This window comes from Hyperolius riggenbachi, chromosome 5 (genome assembly GCF_040937935.1).
Source record: "Hyperolius riggenbachi isolate aHypRig1 chromosome 5, aHypRig1.pri, whole genome shotgun sequence".
NCBI classification, from domain to species: Eukaryota; Metazoa; Chordata; class Amphibia; order Anura; family Hyperoliidae; genus Hyperolius; species Hyperolius riggenbachi.
This window is the reverse complement of record NC_090650.1, coordinates 227,293,743-227,313,095: the sequence shown is the minus strand read 5'-3', so window position 1 is coordinate 227,313,095 and position 19,353 is coordinate 227,293,743. Positions and strand designations below refer to the sequence as shown.

Here is a 19,353-nt window from a genome sequence, read left to right as displayed (position 1 = left end):
TGTATTAGTGTGCTTTTACATTTCTGCAAAGGTAATGACGATTGTCTCTTTACCTGCTTTTAACATCCATTCTCAAGATGCCAGAATGCAGGTATTGGGGTGACTTCAGTAATCAATCAGCCTCTATGCTTCATTATTATTGGTTGACCTGTGCCTTCCTGCCACCAGATAATCCTCACTTCACATTTCAAAGAATTGAACCTTGTATACTCAGACTGAACTCTCCTGAGGTGGCCATTGGAGACAGTATCAGCTGCATACATGTCCCTCAAGCCCCCTCTTCCATATGGAACATCCATGTACAGCAGCCCCCTTTATCAGAACCTCCCCTCTTCAGTGTGTTGTTCCCCAGTGGCAGCCTCCCTTTTCAATTTGCAACGTACTCTTCTATAAGCATAAACTTCTCTACCATGTCAAGTCGCCCCTTTGGGAAACAGCCACCCAAGACCTGGGCCTTCAAGGCTTCTCCAGAAATCCAGCCCTGTCTCTGGGGGACATTTAGTAACAAGACTATATACATTGCAAGGTGCTGCAGAAGATGTCAGCGCTTTATAGAATCTAAATAATAATAAATCATAATATGTCACATACAAATAGAAAGTGTATGAGTAGAAATCTAATGATTTCTAATTTTTTGTTTATCGGTTTAATAAAAGTGGAAGAGTCGATGTTTGTTTAGAGTAAGATGGATCAGCTTTTCCCAAGTCCAGCAGGTGACAATTCTATGCCAGTCTTAATTCTCACTGCAAGGCTTGCTTGTCAAATGTTTTTTTTTTCCCCAGAGTGTTCAGACTAAGGATACCATATTTTATTTATCTAATTTAATCCCTGTCTCATTTTTTCACTTAAAGTAAATAAGTAATCCTCCCTCAACCCCACAGTCAGCAGTGGCGACCCTCTCAAAGCTGGCCAGCCACTTGCCTTCTCATTGTGCCCCCCTGCACCGCAGAGTTCTGCGCATGCACAGCAAGGCAAAAATCACTACTGTGCATGCACAAAAGTCTCATGGCGATGGGAGCGCAATCAAGATGCACACGACTCAAGGCCACACATGTACAGTAGCCTGCGACTGGCCACGACCGGCCAGCTTTGAAGGGGTCGCTGTTGTTGACTGGAGAGTTTTTAGACTTAAATATCCCTTTAAGTTTCATTTTTGTAACACTCTCTTCATTTAAAAACAATGGGCCTAATGCACCAACTAGCTGTAGCACTGGCAGCGCAAACCAATTTTACAATTACCTAAGTAATTTTACAATTACCTAAGTAATCACGCACTGCCTGTTAACCCATTTGCGCTACTGGAGATACCAGGTTTGCACGCATGTTGCTATGATGCTAATGGGTTAGTGTGTGTGTGTGTGTGTGTGTGTGTGTGTGTGTGTGTGTGTGTGTGTGTGGGGGGGGGGGGGGTAGTGCTCCCCCAGTGTTGGTAACAGTAAAGGTGGCCACACACCATACAATGTTTTAAATATCTGTTCAATTTAAGAATTTCAGTCAATTTTTCTGACTGATTGTAGCATTTCAAAAATATGGCCAATGTACCACACATCTATGTTAAATTTTTCCCCAATTATGATAAAAATGATTGGAAAAACTGACAAAATTGCTAGGGTGTGTATATTAATAAATTGACAATTAACACACACCACACAATCTTTAGAAAGATTGAAGAAAAATATCTGGCATTCCGAATCGATAAAAATCGAAGAAACCGGGAAATCCGATCGGATTTTTCAGTCGAATGAAAAAAAAAAAAAAAAAGCTTTCGATTGTTTCGGGAGATCCGATTGTTTTTATCGAATTGCTGTAAAATCGGATCATTTTATTGTATCGTGTGTGGCCACCTTAAGATTGCTCTGCACTGCCTGGGGCAATCTTACTGCTAATTTGGGCATCAGGCCCATTGTAACATCAATCGGGTTACAATGATGAGCTTAGAAAGGTAGGTTTTTCATGGCTTACTACTCTTATCGTGAACAATACCACACATATATATTTAAGAAACACAGACAAGTACAATGCAGTGCTCTATATTGTAAAATCACTTTAATTAGAATACATATTTGAAAAAAAAATACCTCAAAAGCCAACTGAATGGTGTCTAATGTTTTGGAAGGTCTACATACAACTGACAAAGCAATAACATACTCCCGTAAGTCAATAGCACCTTCTTCATTCTGCAACAAATAAGAGAAAGATGTAAGCGTATAGAGACATTCAAATTATTGAACACATTTACATAAAGCAGTTATGATAAAGAGCATCCACGGATCATTTCAAAAAAGATATACCATTGAACTGAAGAGCAGATGTTCATAGTGACATACCCCCTTGTGGGAGGAGTGGGTGCCCCTTAAAACCAGGGCTGTGGAGTCGGTACAAAAATCCACTGACTCAGACTCCTCAAGTTAGGATTCCACCGACTCAGACTCCTCTTATTTGCAACCGCAATCTCAGATCTGCGCACGAGCTTCTTTTATCCTCTTCTACAATTACCTCCTCACATTCACGGGTACAAGACTTCTCACATGCCTCACCCCTCCTCTGGAATGCCCTTCCACAGCACATCAGCCACTCTGCCACCTCTGAAATCTTTAAATGCACCCTCAAAACCCACCTTTTCCAACAAGCATATTCTCTTAGGCGATGCACCCTTCAACCTCGCATCTACATTTACTCCTCACTAAATAACCTAATTACGCACTGCCTGTACATATACTGTATACTTCCCCCACCTCTTGTTTCCACCCCATGATCAGGGGTCCCCAACCTTTTTGAGCCCGGGGCCCACTATCCCAACCAAAATTTTCTCCGGGGCCCAGGGAGGGGGGGGGGGGGGGTAGTGACGGCGGCAGCCCCCCATTTTTTACCTGATTTTGAGTATAGTATATAGGCAAGTAGGTATCTAGGTATAGTTGCCCCCAGTATAGGTAGCTAACACAGTTGCCCTTGTATAAGGACTATAGTTGCTCCAGTATAGTTAGTTAGGTAGTATAGTTAACCCAATATAGTTAGTATAGTTACCCCAGTATAGCTAGTACAGTTACCACAGTATAGCAAGTACAGTTAGTCCAGTATAGCAATACAGTTACCACAGTATAGCAAGTACAGTTAGCCCAGTATAGCTAGTACAGTTAGCATAGTAAAAGTACAGTTACCACAGTATAGCAAGTACAGTTACCACAGTATAGCAAGTACAGTTAGCCCAGTATAGCAAGTACAGTTAGCATAGTAAAAGTACAGTTACCACAGTATAGCAAGTACAGTTACCACAGTATAGCAAGTACAGTTAGCCCAGTATAGCAAGTGCAGTTACCACAGTATAGCAAGTATAGTTAGCCCAGTATAGCAAGTAGTTAGCCCATTATAGCTAGTACAGTTAGCCCAGTGTAGCCAGTAGTTACTCCAGTATAGATGCACCAGTGTAGCTAGGAGAGATGCCTAATCCCCCCAGCCAAACACCCCCCCCCCCCCCCCCCCGCTCCTGTTACCTTATGAGCGGGCGTCGCGTCCTTCCTTATATTCCCCATAGCTCCTCTCCTCTTGCAGAATCTCTTATTACAGCAGCGCTTCCCACGCAGCTGCTGTGAGGAAGGGAAGGAAGCAGGGCAGCGGCTTCCTGTATCGGCGATCACCGTTACCATGGGAACCGCTGCCCCGCCTACTTCCCTCCTTACAGCAGCCACACAGGAAGCGCTACTATAATAAGAAATGCTACAAAGCGGAGAGGGGCTATGGGGAATATAAGGAGAGAAGCGGCCGCCCGCTCGTGAGGTTGGGGGGGAGAGGGAGAAAGGCCAGATCCCCCCGAAATCTGCCCATGGACCACCAAGGGGCCGCGGCCCCCAGGTTGGGGACCTCTGCTTTAGATTGTAAGCTTGCAAGGGCAGGGCTCTCACCCTTTTGTGTCATGGAATGTTATTTTTAATTGCTTGCACACATTTTAGTCATCATGTTAAATTTGCTATTGTAATCACCTGTTCTGTATTTTATACCAGTGTTCATATTTGATGTATACCATTGTCTGTATCATTATGTATCCCTTGTTTGTTTTCCTACATTGTACAGTGCCACGGAATATGTTGGCGCTTTATAAATAATAATATTAATAATAATATTTTGTTGATTGAAAGTATGTAACATGAAATGCATCTCTTAACTGCCAACACTTAGGAATTTTAAAATACAACTGAAGTGAGAAGGATAAGAAGGCTGCCATATTTATTCCCTTATAAACAATACCAGTTACCTGGTTAGTTGGCTGATCTTCTGCCTCTAATACTTTTAGTCATAGACTAAAACTAGTCCTTGGTAAGAGTACTTGTAGAAGACAGGAACAAAGAACATCTATCAGGCCCTAGGCAATGTAACTGTGGGTACATGTAAGAGTGATGTGCAGGTACTCTGCAGGGGAATGAGGCTAGTCTTCCTCTATTACACATTCTTCATGTACAATCTGAACCAGGTTTATGGGTGATAGACAACACCTCTGTGTTCAATGTGCACAACATTCTCAGTGGATTCCCTGCAGCTCTGTGGGGAGTGTAGAGTATAGTACTACTGTGAGTACTACTGTGTAACAGTAAATCTGAGACAGATGAAATTAAAGTTTTATACATACATGGAGCTTCCTCCAGCCCCCTTCAGGGTAATCAGTCCCTCGCTATCCTTCTCCTCCACCTGGATCTTCTGCTATGGGTCTAGGTACTTGAGCCAGTCGGGCGTAGTGCGCATGCACACACTCTAACTCTGGGAGCGTACTACACCTGCAGCACCATTGCGCTTTGCAGGTGCAGAAAGTTCCTGGCTGTGGGGGCGGCACGCGGCCGGACTGCGCTGACTGGCTGAATTACCAGGACTCATAGTAGAAGATTCAGGTGTTGGAGGAGGAAAGCAAGGGACTGATTTGCTTGAAGGGGGCTGGAGGAAGCCCCAGGTATGTATAAAAGGTTTTCTTTTCAACCGTCTCAGGTACCCTTTAATTCGTAGTCATTAAACCAAATTTTAACAACATATCAAATAATTTGATTTCATGAGCAAAGGGAGTGCATACATTTGCATAAACCAGCATCAGCGCAGAACTATTTCCATCTCATTGACCATCTCTATTAGTGACACAGCTACACATCAGGCTTTATTCTTACAGCATAGATGTTATTAAGATGTTATTTATATATTATTATTTATATATACGCACATCGTATGTAATGTACACTCACAATCAGGTATGTATATGGGGACTGCTTTATTGAAGCAGCACAAGTAACTATTTTTTTATTGGTTTGTTTCATTTTTGTGGACTAAGCACAGCTATTACTGTATATATAAATTATTTGATGACTTATCTGAGAAATAGAACATGTTATCATATTTTCTATTTTAATTACAGTTTAAATTCATTAGGAGTCAGAGTCTGCATTTTCTCCCGACTGACTCCAGGTACACAAAAATTGCCCCAACTCCGACTCCACAGCCCTGCTTAAAACTGTCAACGACAATCAAATAGAAAAAAAAGGGGTACCTTGCTCAACGTCACTCAGTGACGTTGAGCAAGGTATCCCTTTTCTATTTGATTAGCATCCATGGATCCCAATAAAGCTTCCATTTTTTTTCTGGAGTGTTTTATAACTGCAGAATAGATATATTATACGGATACAAAAAAAAAAAAAAAAATTAAACCACACCTGCTGATTATTGCAAACCAAGTTATCTTAACCTTTCTCTTTGCTCACTGCTCGAAGGTGTTCCTTTTCCCTTTTCAACTGCGATTTAATCTGCATTGATTGTTTAGCCACTGCAGCGTGTATAGCCCTCCATTTTATTACCAGAAATGACAGATATATGGAACAGTTCCATCCCAATGCCGTAATACCCCCTTCACGGTCAGAGGTGTGACTGATAGCCCCACAAATGATCTTTTGTGCTACAAGTCACAGCTTTCTTGGGGAGGACAGAGGAATTTTCTGTGACATTTATTAGGCAAAAGATCTTTGTATAGTCATGAAAAAGGAATTTTCTGTAGATTTTGACCATGTAATTATATTTAACTAAGCAAGATGTAGTATGATTTTTTTTTAATAAACCCTTAGCCAATAGTGAAATCCACCCACTGCTTTGTGGAAAATATGCCATAATTTATCTGCCAGTCCGGTGGGTAAATCTTGTCACATTATGTCATTCCTTAAAACAGCAGTTCTCACAAAGGTAGCACTTATAATGCTGCTCATCCTGGTTTGAAGAGAAGACTGTTGACAATGTTATCACCATACAAGACAGTAGCTGTCTGTCAGGTCTGAAACGGGTGAGAGGAACTTTGAGCCCAGCATTTGTAGGATTGGCTGATATTTTTTGGATTGGCTGATATTTTTAATTTGGCTCATGCAATTCAATCTTATTGGTTAGCCTGTTTTTAGTAGGCAAACGTATCATATTCACTTGAGTAAAATTAACACTATATGGTTAATATAAAAAAAAAAATTAGGATGATGTATTTAGCGATTTAGAAACCTTATCCATGCAATACTGTATTTGCATAACGCATTTCGTTATTTGTCTTAATTATCACATTAAATCCGTCCCTTTCTTTCAGTTTATCTAGTGGAAGATAGTCAAATTCAACTATTCTATTTAAGTAATCTAGAAATACCACGGCACCACTAAGAGCTCTTTTTATATTGGCAGCTGAAGGCAATGAATTCGCCGACATTCAGCTGCTATCTTGCACTGGCCAGGTACTTACAGTAAATTCTTTTGTAATTAAAGAAATAAATGAGAATACCCCATGATGAGATGGACTAGTCCAAAACCTGAAAGATCGGTTAGATTTTTACTACCTACTGTAAGTGACAGAAACGTAGGATAATAAGTATTTTTAGTGAATTTTATTCTCAGAGAAACGCACATTTTCTGTGTATGCATTTTACACTTTTTGTGATAGTTGTCCTTCAAGTCGCTGAAGAAATTCACTTCAGTTTGACTTCTACATAGACATAGCATGACTTGGCTGAACAAAAACATTTGCCGATTTTATTTTCAGGTTTCAACAGAATTATAATTAAAGTTAGCAAACCCCAAACCTTAGCCTATTACATCTATAGGAGTATACAAGTGAACTCGAGGTGAAAAACTGATGAGAAACAATTATATATATCTTCTTCCTACTACTAAAAAGTGACTTTTTAACCAGTTCGCATTCAGTCGTTTTTCGCTTCATGCATCCGAACAATGTTCACCTCCCATTCATTAGCCTATAACTTTATTACTACTTATCACAATGAACTGATCTATATCTTGTTTTTTCCGCCACCAATTAGGCTTTCTTTGGGGGGTACATTTTACTAAGAGCCACTTTACTGTAAATGCATTTTAAAAGGAAGAATAAGAAGAAAATGGAAACAAATCATTATTTCTCACTTTTCGGCAATTATAGTTTTAAAATAATACATGCCTCCATAATTAAAACCCACGTATTGTATATGCCCATTTGTCCCGTTTATTACACCATTTAAATTATGTCCCTATCACAATGTATGGCGACAATATTTTATTTGGAAATAAAAGTGCATTTTTTCCGTTTTGCATTCATCACTATTTACAAGCTTATAATAAAAAAAAAAAAGAAATATTTCAATCTGACATAGATATTTAAAAAGTTTAGACCCTTAGGTAAATATTTGTGTTTTTTTTTTTTTTTTAATTGTAATGTTTTTTGTTTTTTTTTAATTAAACATTTTATGTGGGTATTTTTGGGAGGGTGGGATTGAAATTGTATTTTTTTTGTAAATATATGTGTATTTTTATTTTTATTTAACCTTAAGATGTAGTTTACTTTTTGGCCACAAGATGGCAGCCATGAGTTGTTTACAGTGACGTCACTCTAAGCGTACCACGTACGCTTAGAGCGACATAGGAAGCAGAAAAAGCGTAGCTTCCGAGAGAAGCTGTCGCTTTTTCTGCGGGGGAGAGGAATCAGTGATCGGGCACCGTTGCCCGATTCACTGATTCACTGGCTAGCAAACCGCCGGCCGGGAGCGCGCGTGCACGCGCGCGATCGGCCGCGTGGACGCGCAGGAGCGCACATGGCTTCCTGGACGTGAGTTTCACGTCCAGGAATGTCAAATAGTTAAGTATCCCATTTTTATAAAAAAAAAATGTTTTTAATATATTTAAACATTTACAAAGTAGGTTGAATGTTTTATGGTCTCTAATCAGTGGCAGCTTTTATCCCAAATTGTAAACACCCGAATATCTTGGGTAAGCAACTTATTAGGAACAATATTGTTATATCACTGTAAACATACTTGATGGTAGTTAGTTGGAGCTTATAAACCCAGTCTTAAAGGACAACAGAGGTGACATGTGACATGATGAGATGGATGTGTTTGTACAGCGCCTAGCAGTAGTATACAAATGACTAGGCTGTGTTCCTTTTTTTTCTTTTTCTGCCTGAAAGAGTGAAACATCAGGAATGTAAGTGGCAGTTTCTGTCCAGGTCGGGACCGGGTTGGACTGGGTCAGACTATAGCATAACCCTCACTGATAAGTAATTACAGTCATAAAACACTTTCCTGTCAGTAAATGGCTTCTGAGAGCAGAAAAGAGATAAAAATGGTCAATAATTCATAGATTTGAGCTCTGGCATACTTCAATGAAGGTGTCATCGAGCAGAGACAATGAATCAGTAAAAACTTAAAAAATAGATGTAAATATAAAATAAAACTGTGGGACATCTAAAAAAGTAATTTTTTGGAGAAGGAGGGTAGATACAATTGTTTTTCTCATCAGTTTATTTTCACCTTGGATGTCCTTTAAAGTATCAAACTTGATATTTATTTATGATTTTTTTAAGTGAATACCAAGATTGGTATTCAGAGCAGTATTTTCATTCGAAACTCTGTTGGCTGGTTCTAGATTTTAACTAGTGAAGTCCACCATGTATTAGCTATACATTTAATTTAATAATACCAATAAAGAAAGGCAGACTCCGGCACTCTCCAGCATGAACTTCCTTTATTAGCCACGGAAAACAGTTACAGGTACACAGAAAGGCCCTGGACTACAGCTCTTTCTTGTGCATAGCACGCCTCTTCAGGGCACGTCAATGTAATCATTCTCACAGGAGCAGAATTCTCTGACTCCCTTTAGGGCTGAATTACCCCAGTATCCCACATCCCCATGGTTATGACAAAACTAGATCATAACTGCTCCAATGCAATCTCAGTGTATGGGGGACAACTAATGGGGAATTTAGCTACAAAATAACCACATCACCACTGTTCTCTCACAGCTTTAAAGCCTTCAGATTATACACTCAGTAACACCTAATTAAAACCAATTTAGCTATATCAGGACATGTATAGTTTAATTCCAATAATTGCTGATGAATGGACCTCTATGTGGTGCTGATTCAGTGAACAGGAGCATTCTTAGCTCTAGAGCCCTCTAGCAGCCGCATTTCAGATTCAGAAATCACGAAGTTCTGCGTTTTTCAGGACGATTCCTGGAACGATCGCAATTTGCCCCCCAATTCCCTTGAATGTGATTGCTCCTGGGTCACAGGCAGCACTTCTGATGTGGAATTACCCACATAGGTTATTACTGTTGATTTTCCGATCACCTGCTAAAGCGCCACTAGAGGGCCCCAATCCTTACATTTTACCCACAATGTTTACCATAAACAGGTCTGAATTTCAGACTACAAACTAAATGTAGAATACTAAATAGGTGATGCCACCATAATTGCAAGATTTACAAATCCCTATTTAAACAATTGGCTTATTGAAGCCCAAGAGAAGTTACAGGGAAGGTCCGAGCACAAGAAAAATAAAAAAAATCTACTTGCTTCAGGCTTCCCCCAGCACCCTGCATCTGTCCTGTGCTCTCGCCGCAGCTCCGGTTAATCCCCAGGTCGGCATCTGCTTGCGCTTCACCATGCTACTGACGTCATCCGGACTGTACTGTGCAGGTGCAGAACTACTGCGTCTTTGCAGTACAGTCCTGATGACATCAGCACGACTCAGAACTGATCGCGCAAGCGCAGTGGGCATCTTGCGCCAGAGGGGACCCTGGGCCACCGGCAGGGAGCGGAACTGCGGCGGGGGCACCGGACTCCTGGCAGTGGCTGGAGGAAGCCCCAGGTAAGTGGATTTTTTTTACTTTATTAGTGCTTGGATGTGTCCTTTAAGGTTAGCAGGACCACTTCTGAAGTTGGCTCTAGTGGCTAGTTTAGCTACACTTCTTGCCGCAATAGCAGTATAGGGGGTGCTATTGTGGCTGAGAACGTGAATAATCACTCGCGCTCCCATGTCTATCGGCCGATGACGGCAAAACCGGAAGTGGTCGCAGGCGGGTCCAGGAGCATCGGAGCGGGGCTGCGAGGCCACCGATCAGCTGAAGGGGCTGAGGGAAGCCCCAGGTGAGTAAATCTCATTTTTTTTAGTAGGCTTAAGGTTCACTTTAAAATGGCTGTGCTTTGCATGCACATAAAAGCATGTAAGTGAAATGGAAAACAATGACTTTAGTTCTTGCAACGTATGCAGCATAAAGAAAAGAACTGCATTTTTTATTTCCATTATAGCACTGACTAAAACATATATTCAACTGTAGTAATACATGCTTTATTCACTTTATAATCACACCCTAATTTTCTAGATGTAAACAATTCATACCTCATCAAATAAGGCAAACAGGTCTTCTAATTTCTCTGTTACTGGAACAGACAGGTATTCGGCAAACTCCTTTAGGTTTATCGTCTTGCCTTTCCGTTTCTTGGCGCTTTCTGAGAATTGTTTCAGCTCCTTTTCAAGCTTTTCTGGCTTTAATCTATGGAAAAAAGCAGGTCTTACTCAAGGCAGTAAGAGGTGATTAAATAGTTGTATAATTGTTACTAAACTACACAGTACATAAGGTGGAATAATAGGTCATGCAGTTTAGCTCAGAGCATGGCTGACATAGCCTTAAGGTGGCCACTAACTGTCCAATTTCTAGCAAAAAGTTTTTGAGCGATCAGAAATTCTGATCGGATTGGTTGTAAATAATCTCCATTGATGGGCACAATCGATTACAAACGATTATAAAACTGGTCAAACCAAAATTTGGATTTTCTAGTTGGTTGTGATAGATAGCAAGCAAAGATTGGTTCATTGATGGTGTAGTGAACGATTTTTCTTCAGATCAGAAATATCTGATCACGCGAACGATTTTATTTACTAGAAATTAGATCGTTAGTGGCCACCTTTAGGTATATGCAGAATTGGCACTGTACATACACGTTTATCTCATGTCACATGTTGGTTCCGGTACCCTTCTAAGGGTGGCCATACATGGTACAATTTTTCATTTTTTTTTCGATTAGATAATTTAGTTCAATTATTCAGTTAGATCAAATATAAAGATTTTTCCAGAATGTCCGATCTGATTTTTCTCGAAAAAAAACGGGATAATCGTTCGAATTTCTTGATCGAAAAAAAAAAAAAAGTTCAACTTTCATTTGATCATTTAGATCGAATAAACGAGATAATCGAACGTTTTTATTGTACCATGTATGGCCACCATAAGTGTTCTCTTCAGCTCCCATTTTTGCATACTGTCACAATCCCACCTTTGCTAGCAAGACTGTGGACAGACACCAGACTTGTGCCTTCTGGGGGTGGAACTCAAAGGCTGAATACCTTCCTTTTGTTGTTATACTTTGAATACTGCAATATGATGAAAGGCTATACCTTCCTGAACAGTTACTGCTTATCCACATTTCAGATGAGATGGTTGGTTGACAACTACATAAACCATTTACACACTTTAGTGTTCTCTCCATATCTTACTATGTAAAGAAAACACAGAGAAGTCAAACATTTCTAAGCCCTGTTCTAATGCTCTGTCCATTTACAACACACAAAACTGCCAGTATTTAAAGTGAACCAGAGACTAAGCACCCTCATGTATTTTACCATATATATCAGTGGGAACATTAGAGAAAACACCCACCCTGCTCTCTGTTTCATTCTTCACTGATCAGCAGGCTTGTTATCAGCCCTGATAAAAGCATTCAGTCTGGCTTTGCTCAGGAATCATTATAGCTGAGTCATTATAGCAAAACCAGAAGGTGGCAGGCTTGGGCTTGAAAAGACATCAGAGAAGACAGACTCAGCTATAATGATTTCTGCGCAAAGTTAGACTGAATGCTCAGTCAGGGATTTTATCAAGGCTGACAAGAAGCAGGCTGAGCAGTGAAAAATGAAACATAGAGCAGGGTAGGTGTTTTCTCTAATGTTCCCACTGATATATATATATATATATATATATGGTAAAATACATGAGGGTGCTTCGTCTTTGGTTCAGTTTAAACATTGTGACTTTGAGCTGAGGTTTAGGGCCATTGGCTCATATCACTAAATTTAGGATAATTAGTAACAAGACATTAGTATCTACATGTTGAAAACTGTAGCATCAATGGACCTCAGCTGTGATTTTGACTTACAATTATTTCTTTATTATTGGTTTTGTATTGCAGATGGATGAAAATCAAAATTCGACTGACTGGATAATTTGGGGAAACAGATTCCAGGCAAATTTGACCACAGGAACCAATTTCAACAAATAAAGGTATTACCATGGAGCAGAATACTCCTAAAAGTATTTAAAATAATATTTTAAATGTTCATATATACAGTATTTGGGAAACTACTCCTTTTTTATGTTGCCACTCTCTACATGCTCCTCTAAAATTGATACTTTACAGGTCCTGTGGTAAGGATGAGACCTGTTGTATTATATTATTTTGATGCACATCCAGATTGATAAATAGTAATGTTTGTTAACACAATGTATTCATTTGACTGTACTTTGCAGTGCCACTGAAGACATTTGCACTTTTTCTGCCTCTGAAGAAGAAACTTCAGGTTGGGAAAAACGTCAGGCATGGATTCAGATATTGTGTGGAGAATCTACAGGTTTGTACACTCAAAAAATTACAGTATATAGGGCCTTTTAAAGATGATATTAAAAATATTTTAAAGAACCTTAGACAGCTCACTGAGTGGTCTGACTTGACAGTCATACAAATATACAGTCTATACAAAATGGGGTCTCACCATTGTGTCCGGTTCTTGGAAACCCAGCCTTCCCTCCAGGGATGTATGCTACCTTTAAAGGGGAACTGAAGAGAGAGGTAAATGGAGGCTGTCATGTTTATTTCCTTTTAAGCAATACCAGTTGCCTGGCAGCCCTGCTGATCCTCTGCCTCTAATACTATTAGCCATAGCCCTTGAACAAGCATGCAGCAGATCAGGTGTTTCAGTGGCTCAGACTTTAAAGTCAGATCTGACAAGACTAGCTGCATGCTTGTTTCTGGTTTTATTCAGATACTACTGCAGAGCAATAGACTAGCAGGGCTGCCAGGCAACTGGTATTGCTTAAAAGGAAATAAACATGGCAGCCTCCATATACCTCTCTCTCCAGTTCCCCTTTAAAGCAAGATGGTATTACCACGTGTTCTTTAACCATTTCAGCCCACCGGGATTTTTCACCTTATGCATCAGAGCAATTTTCACCTCCCATTCATTCGCTCATAACTTTATCCCTACTTATCACAATTTATTGATCTATATCTGGTTTTTTTCCGCCACTAATTAGGCTTTCTTTGGGTGGTAGATTTTGCTAAGAATTTTTTTTTTTTTTAATAAATGCAATTTAACAGGATTAATAAGAAAAACAATGGAAAAAAATCATGATTTCTCAGTTTTCAGCCATTATAGCTTTAAAATAATCCACGCTACCATAATTAAAACCTATTATTTTATTTGCCCGTTTGTCTCGGTTATGACACCATTTAAATTTTGTCCCCATCACAATGTATGGCGCCAATATTTTATTTGGAAATAAAGGTGCATTTATTCCGTTTTGCGTCCATCACTATTTACAAGCGTATAATTTAAAAAATGTTCGTAGTATACCCCCTTCAAATGCATATTTAAAAAGTTCAGACCCTTAGGTAACTATTTATGTCTTTTTTTTTTTTTTTTTCTTCCCCATTAAAAATTTTATTTGGGTAATATTTTGGTGTGGGAAGCGCGGCACCGCAGCAGAGCAGCCGCCCGGATGTGAGCTTCACGTCCGGGCGGCACAAATAGTTAATCTGCGAAATTGGACTAATCAGTTGACAGGTGAACTTATTGATAAGTCTGCCTTGATGGATATAATGTTTACCACCCAGACACTCATGGACTATAATCAAATTAGCCACTTCCTTCACCATAGCTTTTCCAAACTCTCTATATCCCCGCAACTCTCCCCTTTTGAACGCCTCTGCGCTCACACAGGACATCAAAAAGGTCTCATCTCCCAAATTTACTCTATCCTACAAAGAAAATCAGGTTCTCACACTCCCACACATAAGTATATGGCCAAATGGGAAACTGCTCTGTCCACTTCTATATTACTAGAGGTTTGGGAGGATATTTGGAACAATGCTAAACTTTCTTCTATTTGTATACAAATCAGGGAAAACATATGTAAAATCTTATTTCGATGGTAGTTGACTATGGATATCCTCTCGAACATTTACCATAATATGTTGGAGGGGATGTGGTGAGAAAGGCACCATTGAACACATCTTTTGGTTCTGTCCTGTTATAGTTCCTTTATGGCAAGAGGTTCAATCTCCGATCTTTCTGGTGTCCTCATTCCTTTAGATCCCCTCCACATGCTCCTATGTAAACCTGTTCCCGACATTAATAAAAATACAATGCAATTGATCATTCATATTCTAACAGCCACCAGATTATCCATAGCCAAGACCTGGAAGAATATTGCCCCCCCCCCCCCAACAATATCAAATGTTAAAAATAAGGTTAATTGGAACAGACCGATGGACCAAATGACAGCATCCCTAAGAGATACCGGTGGCAAATTCCACAAAATATCGGATCAGTGGACATACACATCCCTAGATTACAATCCCCCTTAGCTACCTTCCTAGACTGGAAAACCTCAACCTGAGTTCCTTCATCTGTACGCTCTATTTTACAGGCTCCTCAAATTTAATAGAGGCCTACTCACCTATAAAGCTCTATTGATACGCTGGACTTACCTATATAGTGACTTTTCATAATTTTTAGTTTAGTGTTTATAGAAGACTAATTTTTCAATTGATACTGTGGATTTTCTCATATGATATTTGCATTGTCTTAGGCTTCACCTGTTCTCCTAATACTCCGATACGTGTAGCAGGACTATTTGAACTTTGTTATCACCTCTCACCAAAGTCTGGAAAATTAACTTAAAAGACTCTTATTTCCTGCTTTATTTTGCTTATATTAATATAAGAAGTGGCCTTTGATAACTGTAATTTGTTCTACTTCAGTATATGATGCATCTGCTTACCTTGAATAATAATTTAAAAAAAAGTGGTACAAAAAAAAAATGTTTTAAAGAATTTAGTGTAAGAGTATTATGCTCCATTGCAAAACCCTATTTGTTGGCATTGGTTCTTGTAATTCTGTATGGTAAGGAGAGGAGTAGACTTGTGCAATAAATAGAACGTATTTACACATTAATTTGATCAGAACGATCAAATCTGTCAGGAATTGAAGTGCATCACTGTGTGCAATGGTACGTTAATATGCTCCTAGGTGCGCATTTATGTATGTATGTGTGTGAGGTTACTTACCCCAGACTTCTTACAAGTCTTGCAAACTCCAAAAGAGAGGTGTCTGATGGGAGACGGAGCTGTCCCTCTGCTAATGCCAACTGACAGTCTTCAAAGGTGTAGTCTGTCACAGACACATCCAATGCTCTTTAAGAGGGAAATTAAATAGAAATAGAAAAAGAGTCAGTAAAGAATATTTAAGAGTCACCTACAGTACAAACAACAGGCAAGTTATTTGATGAACTATTGACCACAAACCCCTATTAGCCTGCAAATATAGCCCACATTTCAGCATTGTATTTTGCCAGTTCCCTCTAGTCTCGCTTCACACGAACTGTAAACAGCCAGCCTCAGAGAGCGTGTGAGGGAGTTAGTAACACACTACAGACAGGTAGTTGAGTTATGTGACCACTGTTTTCAAAACAATGGCTGCCTTTATTACGTTGGAATGAATGTCACCGGAGAAAGATATTTAGTGCCCTTTATAGATAAACTGAAAACTCTAATTTGATTGTAGTTGCAGCGTAAATTCACAGGAGACTGGATGCTGACAGACACAAACAATAGTATTTTATAATGCAGTTTACTAATTAAAGCCCGTGTCAGCACATCCAGCGAAGGATACATCTCTGCTAAGCAGTGAATAAATTGCAAGGGTGAAGAGCAATTGACTCGCATTACATCCTGGCATAAAGTGGAAGCCAAAGTCAGTGCAAGTCACATTATTTATTTAGCTCAGCTCCTGTTCTGATAACATTGCAATGACTGAGATAGGTATAATCAACAGAGATAGCTCCTGTTCTGATAACATTGCAATGACTGAGATAGGTATAATCAACAGAGATAGCTCCTGTTCTGATAACATTGCAATGACTGAGATAGGTATAATCAACTGAGATAGGTATAATCATCAAGATTTCCGTAAAGCCCTATGGTAAAAAAATAAAAATAAAATATGTCAAACATAGATTTTTTTTTTTTACTTTACATGTGTCAGGAAGACCATCATTCCACCAAATACTAACAGCTCAAATAGAAATATTGTGTTTATTTTCTGCCAATGGCCTACTCTATTAATACCGATTTTACATCAAGTAAAAGAACACTTAACCACTTGCCCACCGCCCCCAGCCCATGGGCGGCGGCAAAGTGGCAACGACCGCAATACGCCCATCGGTGGTGGCTCGTTGCAGATTAGCTGGCAATAGGCTCCGCCCACCCGCGACGTCAACCCGCCGGCCAATTAGCAGCGCCGGCGGATCCCCGACATAAGCGTATAATACGCTTTGTAATGTATACAAAGCGTATTATACAGGCTGCCTCCTGCCCTGGTGGTCCCAGTGATTGAGGGACCACCAGGGTAGGTTGCAGCCCCCCTGATAAGCACAACAACACACTGATCCTGCCCCCTCCCCCTGCCCTCTGACTGCCCACAGCACCCATCAGATCCCCCCCCTGCCCACCCCCCTGAACCCTGTTTGCACCCAATCACCCATCAACCACTCCCTGTCACTATCTGTCAACGCTATTTTTTAGATTAGGTCCTAAAGTGCCCCCCCCTGGAGGCTCCTGATCACCCCCCACACCCTCAGATCCTATCCAGACCCCCCCTCCCCTGTGTACTGTATACATCTATTCTCCCCTGTATTTACCCATCAATCACCTGTCAATCACCCATCAATCACCCCCTGTCGTCACCTGTCACTGCCAGCCATCAGATCAGACCCTAACCTGCCCCTTGCGGGCACCCAATTACCCACCCACAACCTCAGATCGCCCGCAGACCCGTCCTCAGATCACCTCCCAAGTGCATTGTTTACATCTGTTCTCCCCTCTAATCACCCACTGATCACCCATCAATCACCCCGTCACTTCTACCCATCAGATCAGACCCTAATCTGCCCCTTGTGCACCCAATCACCTGCCCACACTCTCAAATAGTCCTCCAGACCCCCTCTGATCACCTAGTTAGTGCATTGCATCACCTACTGATCACCAATCAATCACCCCGTCACCCCCTGTCACCACCTGTCACTGCTACCCATCAGATCAGACCCTAAACTGCCCCCTACGGACACCCAAACACCCGCCTACACCCTCAGATCACCCTCAGACCCCGCCTGAACACCTCTCCAGTGCATTTACATATTTTTTCCCCTCTAATCACCCACTGATCACCCATCAATCACCCCCTGTCACTGCTACCCATCAGATCAGACCCTCATCTGCCCCTTTGCGGGCACCCAATCACCCGCCCACACCCTCAGATCGCCCTCAGACCCCCCCCCCCCCCCCCGATCACCTCCCCAGTGCATTGCTTGCATCTATTCCCCCCTCTAATCACACCTTGAGACACCCATCAATCACCTCCTGTCACCCCCTAGCACACCTACCCATCTGATTAGGCCCTGATTTGCCCTGTGTGGGCTCCTGATCACTCGGCCAAACCCTCAGATCCCCGTCAGACACCCTTCTGATCACCTCCCCAGTGCATTGATTGCATCTATTCTCCCCTCTAATCACCCCCTGAGACATCAATCACCTCCTGTCACCCCCTAGTACTCCTATCCATCAGACCAGGCCCTAATCTTCCCCCTGCGGGCTTCTGATCACCCGGCCAAACCCTCACCCGCCCCACCACAGTGACCGAATATTTTTTTTTCTAATCACTGCTGGTCTCTATGACTTAATTGTGGCTGAGACCAACCGTTATGCCACACAATACGCAACCACCAATCCAGAAGCTACCATGCCCAGCTTTTTTGGTGGAAACCACTCCAAGTTTCCGAACGTAACATTTTTTTGGGGCCTTCTCCTTAACATGGGTCTAGTCAAAAAGAATGTATTGCGGTCTTATTGGTCTATGCACCCAATACATCACATGCCCATGTTCTCTGCTGCCATGTCCAGGTCACGATTTGAGAACATCCTGCGCTTCCTGCACTTTAGTGCCAATACAACCTGTCATCTAAGGGGCCACCCTGCTTATGACCGGTTCCACAAAATTTGGCTCCTCATAGACCACCTGTCATCAAAATTTGCAGATGCTTATACCCCTGAACAGTCATTTTGAGGCATTTGGTTTCCAGACTACTCCTCACGGTTTTGTGCCCCTAAAATGCCAGGGCAGTATAGGAACCCCACCAAATGACCCCATTTTAGAAAGAAGACACCCCAAGGTATTCCGTTAGGTGTATGATGAGTTCATAGAAAATTTTATTTTTTGTCACAAGTTAGTGGAAAATGACACTTTTTTTTTGTTTTGTTTTTTTACAAAGTGTCATTTTCCACTAACTTGTGACAAAAAAATAAAATTTTCTATGAACTCATCATACACCTAACGGAATACCTTGGGGTGTCCTCTTTCTAAAATGGGGTCACTTGTGGGGTTCCTATACTGCCCTGGCATTTTAGAGGACCTAAAGCGTGAGGAGTAGTCTAGAAACCAAATGCCTCAAAATGACCAGTGAAATCCTAAAGGTACTCATAGGACGTTGGGCCCCTTAGCGCACCTAGGCTGCACAAAAGTGTCACATGTGGTATCGCCGTACTCAGGAGAAGTAGTATAATGTGTTTCGGGGTGTATTTTTACACATACCCATGCTGGGTGGGAGAAATCTCTCTGTAAATGGACAATTGTGTGTGAAAAAAAATAAAAAAAAAAATCTCATTTACAGAGATATTTCTCCCACCCAGCATGGGTATGTGTA

The 19,353-nt window shown here is 41.0% G+C and overlaps 1 protein-coding gene across 1 annotated transcript in view; it reads right to left on the bottom strand.

Moving 5' to 3' along the window:
• The window catches only part of LPCAT1 (lysophosphatidylcholine acyltransferase 1), a 102,851-nt gene that overhangs the window by 12,535 nt on the left and 70,963 nt on the right, over positions 1-19,353 (bottom strand). Inside the window, exons 9-11 of the mRNA XM_068236715.1 lie at positions 15,665-15,790; positions 10,668-10,821; positions 2,079-2,177 (exon numbers count right to left, since the gene is read on the bottom strand). Coding sequence (XP_068092816.1) covers positions 2,079-2,177; positions 10,668-10,821; positions 15,665-15,790 — 379 coding nt within the window. The remainder of the gene's footprint in view (positions 1-2,078; positions 2,178-10,667; positions 10,822-15,664; positions 15,791-19,353) is intronic.